Source organism: Mizuhopecten yessoensis, unplaced genomic scaffold (assembly GCF_002113885.1).
Source record: "Mizuhopecten yessoensis strain PY_sf001 unplaced genomic scaffold, ASM211388v2 scaffold716301, whole genome shotgun sequence".
In the NCBI taxonomy this organism is placed as follows: Eukaryota; Metazoa; Mollusca; class Bivalvia; order Pectinida; family Pectinidae; genus Mizuhopecten; species Mizuhopecten yessoensis.
This window is the reverse complement of record NW_018480048.1, coordinates 1-7801: the sequence shown is the minus strand read 5'-3', so window position 1 is coordinate 7801 and position 7801 is coordinate 1. Positions and strand designations below refer to the sequence as shown.

Genomic DNA, 7801 nt, shown 5'->3' with positions numbered 1-7801 from the left:
AACAGATAATAAAAGCATAAACATATAACATGTATCACTTATCGGATCAAAAATACATATTTATGAATAAATATAATTTATGATTCACAGTTTTGTCTTTGATCATGCTACATTATGGACGGATCTCAACAAGGACATCATTACAAATTTGAAAGGAAATTGAAATATGAGAAATGTAATGTTGGTATGACATACATGTAATGAGATTTTGTTAATTCTCATTCACACTTTGTTTGTTATTTCATCCCGATTAATTAAATGTAGGGTCAACATTCGGCCCCCGCTTCAATTTCTTGTTCTTGTTTCGCCATATGTAGATACATAAAACTGAACATTAATATGATTATTCATTATTACTACTGATGACCGTAGTTGACCTCCTTGCATGACACCAGGTTGAGTGACGAGGGTATCCTAACAAAATGACAGATACATGTCACAGGCGAATGTAATTTTGGAAATGCATTATGATAGTTTATAGTGTATAAAATTACTGTTATTTTGGTTCTAAATATGTCGTATTGGTAAACATTAAGTAAGTGTAGTGATACTTTTTATTAGAAGAATATGCAAATCTTTTATAAAATTAAAAATATAACTAACATTGTCAACTTGCGTATATATAGTTAAAATGATAGTCTATTTTAAATGCGTTATTATGGCAAATACTGATACATTGTTTTGTGTTTGAACGATTCTTAATCACTTTATTATCGTTTTAAAGTTATGTGCAGCAGTAATAACTCATAAATATGTATTCTGCCAAAGCAATATTTCCCCTGGAGAACTATTTAAGGTTATATCATCATCGTGTGCAACATATTCTAACTAATCTTTTGATACCATTTAAGTGCTCTAGGAGGAATTGTACTACCGCACTTTTAACACCCCCACATGTGTAAGTCAATGAGGTCCCATTTGTCATAAGATGAATTTCGAAACTAACTGTTCCTGATTTAATGTCCCTATACCCATACCGTTTTTGTATTTATCTTGTTGTGAAATTCCTAGCGGGGGCCGACGATAATGTTAAATCTCCATTGGCGTTGACCCTACCTTTGTATTTTTTTTGATATTCACCGAATACTTTTTAGCATTAATATGAATGAAGACACTTTTACTAATTCAAATACTTAACGAATGTTTATCACATTCAACAAATAACTTACAAATCCTCGCAAACATGTTATTTGGAGATTTTTTTTGGAAAACGATATTCAGGAAAATTAGGAGACTTTGTCTTCAGTTAATATATACCATCAATATATTTACTTTATAACATATCATCAACATGTTTCAACGATCATGTACATCGACACGTTTCATATCTAATTCTAGCATTAACACAAGCCTTCTATCATTTTACAGCAGCACGTGTCACCTATAATGTATATTCAACACCTATCACCAGAAATATGACATTCTGTGCAAAATATCGGAATGAGAAAAAGAAAATATATGAAAAAAATTAAATTTAACTCTATATAAAAAAAGCACAAATGTTCCACCATTGCATGTAATCTATAAAATACTATCGACAAGTGTCATCTAATTATAGCACCAACACGTATCATCTATGATGTTCCATCAACGCATATTATCTATAAAATACTATCAACACGGTCACCTAAAATATACCACCAACGTTTTTCACCTATAATATTCTATTAAATCAATTCATCTGCTAAATACTACAGCACGTGTCATATATATACTGTACCATCAACGCTTGAAATTGATGGCGACCTAACGTACACATATCAAATAACAAGTTAATACATAAATCTAGAATGAAAGTATATCTTTCTAGAAGTATTTTGAATTATTCCTTATTCCTTAGCATTCTTTCAGTAAAATTGAGTAAACAGTATAGGGTGGTGATTAATTGATTAGCAAAATAAATTAAGACAAGCTTAAGTTGACAACAAAATAACTTTTGATCTTTTTCTGACATTCGACCGAACAAAATTGACCGCACAGTTCGGACACCAAACTTCACACAATGTCATGATGATATCATCATACACAAAAATGTGTCCTGTCAGAAACAGCTAAAATCAACATTCGCAATGTCTGTACAGAATTCCTCAGATATACGTCACTTCCTGTCAATGTCATTATAGAATTCTCAAGATACACGTCACTGTTTCTAAGTATCTTTACAGAATTCTTAGATATAACTCACTTCCTGTCAGTGTATTTATAGAATTTCCAGATACACGTCACTTTTTCCTCAGTGTCTTTACAGAATTATTCAGTTATACGCCACTTCCTATCAATGTCTACATAGAGATCCCCAGATGCACGTCACTTTTTCTTAATGTTTTTTTTTCTCTCCAGAATTCCTAAGATATTCGTAACTTCCTTTCATTTGTAGGCTTGTGTACGTTCCTCCTTGTCCGTGTCCTTGTAGAACTCTTCAGACGAAATTCCCGAGGCGTCGGCCAAGTTCCTCTTTTTTTCTAGGACGCTTTAGATGTGGTGGGAAATCCTTGGCGTCTACGACACAGCTTCTCCTCCAGTATAACTCTAGCAGGCTTTTCCAAACAGCATCGCAATTCAATAGATGCCTGTTCCCTTAAATAAGAAGCGATGTTATCATTATTGAAATTTGTCTGTAGTCGCACGACACATAAGAAGATTAAAAGATGTTGTAAAACTAATGACACTCAGCCAATGTATATTCCTTGCTGTCTACGGGAAAATGTAGTAAGATTTAAAGAAAATACAACATGACTGATCTATATTACAAAAATTCTATTTAATTCTTTATATCGGAACTCATGTCAAATTATGTGTAACAAATGAATTTTATAGGAATGAAATAAATGACTAATTGTTTAATTCAGTTTGACAGATTGTTGATACAACCACCCTGAAATTACTCATTAAATATTATATGTTATGAATTACCAACAGCTGTGTGTTCGAGGTGTTTGATTACAGAATACTTTGTAATATACTTTTATCCAAATTAAATGTAAAACGAGGTCACAAGGTCAGAATTGCAGCGTAATTATTGTTAGTATTACTTTTTATCTGAAACACGTTTAGTGTTTAGTCACAACAAAAGTGAAAACAGAAACGCCAAAGTGGAACGGCCGAACGGACGGGCATGGATTTTGCTGTATGCATTATAAGAACAGTAATGTTTAGAAAGATAATACTGCTTAAAATTATTATCAAACTGAATGTGCGTCAGTTATGTCATGGACAATGACCAATGTTAGCATATATCTTTGACTTAAATTATCAGAATAGTTTTATTTTTTCCAGTGACGTAAACAAACTTTTCAACAGTAAACATGTGTTAGTATAAATTATATCAAATTTGTATGCATCCGTTACCATAACAAAGCGTATACACCACGATTATATACCTATTTTTACTTTTATTAATACTATAATGGCAACTATTTGCAATACATGAAGAATGTACTCAGAACGTCGATGTACATACATATGATTACGAGACCTTTCTAGTTCTTTCCTATGATGTCGAGATCTTCATAGCTCTTACCTACGATGTCGAGATCTTCATAACTCTTACCTATGATGTCGAGATCTTCATAGCTCTTACCTACGATGTCGAGATCTTCATAACTCTTACCTATGATGTCGAGAACTTCATAGCTCTTACCTATGATGTCGAGATCTTCATAGTACATACCTATGATGATGGGATCTTTGTAGTTCTTAATTATGATAATGTGATCTTTGTAGTTCTTACCTATAATGATAAGAGCTGTGTGTTTATTAACTATAATTAAGAGGTGTTTGTATTACTTACCTATATGCATTATTAAGCTTTGGTGTTGAGATATTTGTAGTTCATACGTATTATGATTAGATCCTTGTAGTTCTTGCCTATGATGACGAGATCTTTGACGCACCTACATATGATGACGAGATCTCTGCCGCACCTACATATGATGACGAGATCTCAATATTACTAACCTTTGGTGTTGAGATGTTTGTAGGAGTTATTTCTGATGACGAGACCTTTTCAATTATGATAATCTGACCTGTTTAGCAAATACATCTGTCGATTAGAACGTTTCTTTTACACTAATAACGAGATCTTTGTCGTACCTATCTTTGATGATAAAACTTTGTATAAAGGTATATTTGCAGGACATAAACAGATCTTTGCACATAACTATTTGTCACGTTTTTGGTGTGCATAACCATGATAATAAGACCGTTGTTATGCCTACCAAAGATGACGAGATCTGTATAGAAAATGCAATTATGATGCCTCATTTGCAGTACTTACCTATGATGACGAGGCCTTTACGAGCCCTTGAAAGCGCCACGTTTATCTGGGGCTCGTCAGTGATGAAACCGAGGTTTTGTTTACACCAGCCATGTGTTGGATTGGGTTCAATTCTGTAGTCGGGCAAGGATCTGACGGTACTGAAAATCACATAGTCCCATTCTCCACCTACATTATTACAAAAAGTAGCAACGTTAGTGATCGTTTCTATTTCTTTTCGTAAAACATGCATATCATATAAGTCCAAAAATAATATTAGCAATGAAAATTACAAATTTCATTTAATTATGTATTCTACATGTCTATCAAAGGAGAACTACTGCGGACATCTTGAAGTTATAAAAGATTTTTTTATGATGTTATAAAGATTTTTAGTTCAAAATTCATCAAACGCAAATATGAAAAAGGAATATAAAAATTACATTAATCAATAATGATAATAAGGAAAACAATGTACCCTGGCTGGCAACGACAGTATGGACGTTACTGTTGATGAACTTGGACTCCAGTAGCGCCGTCTTAATGGCGTGACACTGGGCGTTATACTGTGATATAATGTTGACGGACCGCGGATTCACACCCTCTTTGGACACTATGTGTTTGAAAACTTCCACCTAAAAGCAGAAACAGCAAATTAGGGAAAACGAGAAGAGAGAATAATGCTGACAACTAAAGATATTTTATGAAATATGGTTCAATTATTTACTTAAGTCATCCCTTACCACTTTTTTAACTTCCGCCTTATTGCTGCAGGATTGATCATTCCCCTCCTCAGTTGAGACCGTCAGATAATCTTCCATGCCCTCGACATGACAGAAGATGTGTGGAATGTCTTGGAATTTCCATATTCGCAGAGGATTCGGCTCAATCCATGCCGATGATGGCGCAGTCTGAAGTTTGTTGTTATAAAACTGAGCAGAAATGAAGTCGCATAGGCGTGGATTCTGAACAAAACAAACGTAACAAAGGTAATGGAGTCTCTTTTTGTTTTCTAAAAACTGATGCATTGGTCTTTACGTAATGAAGTTAATCGTATTTAAGACCTATGCGTATAGAAAAACCTTAGCTTGTTCTGGATGTTTGATTGACGAAAGGTTGCGGACCTGTTGAAAGTACTTGTCGAATTCCTTAATCTCAACAGCGTACGGCTTTCCCTCTTGTCGAATCAAATGGTGCAAAGCAATGTCATGCAGGATCTCGTCCGGTCTGTTTGCTGTATTTCTGGACTTGGAGGAGTACATCTTACCTGGGATTGGGTAGTCCATACATTCATGCGATGCTCCATACATTCTGATCATTCTCGGAGCCAACTCGCCCAGCTTCTTTCTGGCCCACTCTGAAAACAATGTGTTTCCCCATATAAAATGTTCATTTAACATATCAATGTATTGCGTCTAAATGAAGCAAAACAGTCGCACACATATACATATCGACGTTAAATTGATATTTTATGTAGATCCTATACATTGTATATCACAGTTTTGAGTACAGTAGTTGCCTTGAAAGGTTTTAAGAGTCATTCTTTGGAAACTGAAAATGTGTTGTTTTCCCAGATTTTCATGAATTTGCAGTACCAGATCGTTTACTCGATAGATGCACATAGTTGTGAGTAGTCATGCTCGTAAAAGTGATTTTTTATTTTCTTATGCTTGGTTCTTTAGACATGAAGCCAAAAATATCAAAAATTTAGTTTTACAAGAGTAGCATTTTGTGATGTTATCTTAACAGGTATAAGAGAGATAATGATGATGTTTTTTTTAAAATTATAGCTGTCAGTGATACGCGTGTTTGTTATCTTTCAAACTTAACTTCACTACTCTCTGATAGGTTAGTTTGGTGTAATATTACCAAAGTGATGTTTGTCACCGCAGAAAAAAATGTCTACTGTCTAAAGTTGTCAAACTTTATCTTTCATTTGTAAAAATAATTGATAAAGTATATCCTATTGTTTGGCTTATTCGATCTAATCGACCATACTATTTAATACATTAAGCTTGAAGAAACAGCAACTATTGTACGTGTTTTATAAAATCTGATATTACAGTTTTTCTCTATTACAAAGATAGATATAGAACAGACATGTGAAACTTATCAAATCGCGGAAAATCTTTGAAAAATAAACAATTAAAATATAAAAATAAAAAAAACAAATAATCGCGAATTTTTGATGATTTCAATATTAAAGATACCATGAATTTGTCAATAACTTTCAGCTGATTANACATAGCAGCTTCTGTCCTTCTGTCAGTAACAATAATGAAAATGGGTGGATTATTTGTGCCATTTCGCTGTTTAACCCCTTACCTCCAACCCCCGAGAGGGAGACGAAAGATTAAAAATAGGTTCAAAGTGACATATTTTCACGCCTTTTCGGGCAAGAAATCTCTGTCTTTTCGCCTCGACAACACGACATTGACCAACCCTTAATTTTCGTTGTTTCGCTTCTTCGCCCCGAAAGACGAGACTTAACAAACCTTAAGTATCTTGTTTCGTCTTCTCGCTTTATAATTTATTGTTTTTATTCAATCTCCTTTTGCCTCGAAAAGACAAAACAACGAAAGAGCACAAATCTGTCACAGTATGAACAAATATAATTTACTTACCAAGATGTGAAAAAGATCGTCTATGGGTTTAACTATTAAAATGTAATGTTTTTATCAAGCTCTCAAAATATATAAAATTCAATTTGGATGATGTTTCCACGAATTCTTTCAGATACATAATATTTAATTTTTGTTGTCAAATACAAATAGGAAAACCCCCATAGTATAATTGAAACAGGAACCGAGGATTAAAGCAAAAACAAAAAAATATAATTAACTCTACATGTTATTCAGTTTGGAATCATGCGTACCTGTCCGATTCGGGTTTGGAGAGGATCTCCACACTGCAAGCAAGAGTACTTGAACCAGTCAGTAACTGTTGCGGTAGTCGTGGGCTTGAAGCATGAAGCGTAAAATGAACCTCGATTTCGCTTTTTGTACTTGTTATCTCTTCCACTTGACCATGAGTAAGCCATATTCTTTTCGCTCCTGGAATCCCTTTGCAGTCTTTGCTGTCATACGAATGTTTAACACATAGGTAATCCAAGCATGCGACGTATTTTAGTTCATCTATTGTTTCATCAGCTTCCNATTCATCAGCTTCAGCTTCGTTCAAAAGAAAAGCTAGAGATTGCACACGGTATACAATGTTTCTTTCTTCACAGAAGTTCTTTTTCAGTACAAACGATCCTTTGTTATCATTGAACTTCACCGGAAGGTCATTCAGTGTAACTGAATCATCTCTTGCAGCTAGTGTCGTGTTTTCCATGCGTAATAATGGCAACCATGTCTTCAGGTATTCGTCTATTGACTTGTAATCAGTAGATTGAACAGCCTTTGTTGCGTACCGGGCCAAGTATTTTACCGGGTCCTGTGGGTGCTGCAAACAAAATTTAACATTGTCTGTTAACTCTAGCAACTCCGGGTAGGGCGCAAAAACGCCGTTCTGGGACTGTGCACCAATTTGTAATGAAACGATTTG

At 34.3% G+C, this 7801-nt stretch overlaps 1 protein-coding gene across 1 annotated transcript; it reads right to left on the bottom strand.

The window, feature by feature from the left end:
* Positions 1 to 2092: 2092 nt before the first annotated feature.
* On the bottom strand, positions 2093 to 5893 carry LOC110442811 (helicase with zinc finger domain 2-like). The gene is made up of 6 exons (XM_021486620.1): positions 5851 to 5893; positions 5380 to 5612; positions 4999 to 5220; positions 4734 to 4890; positions 4277 to 4444; positions 2093 to 2577 (listed from the first exon to the last, which is right to left on the bottom strand). The coding sequence occupies exons 1-6, from the start codon at positions 5891 to 5893 to the stop codon at positions 2420 to 2422; spliced, it is 981 nt and encodes a 326-aa protein (XP_021342295.1). The 3' UTR covers positions 2093 to 2419.
* Between the last annotated feature and the right edge of the window lie 1908 nt (positions 5894 to 7801).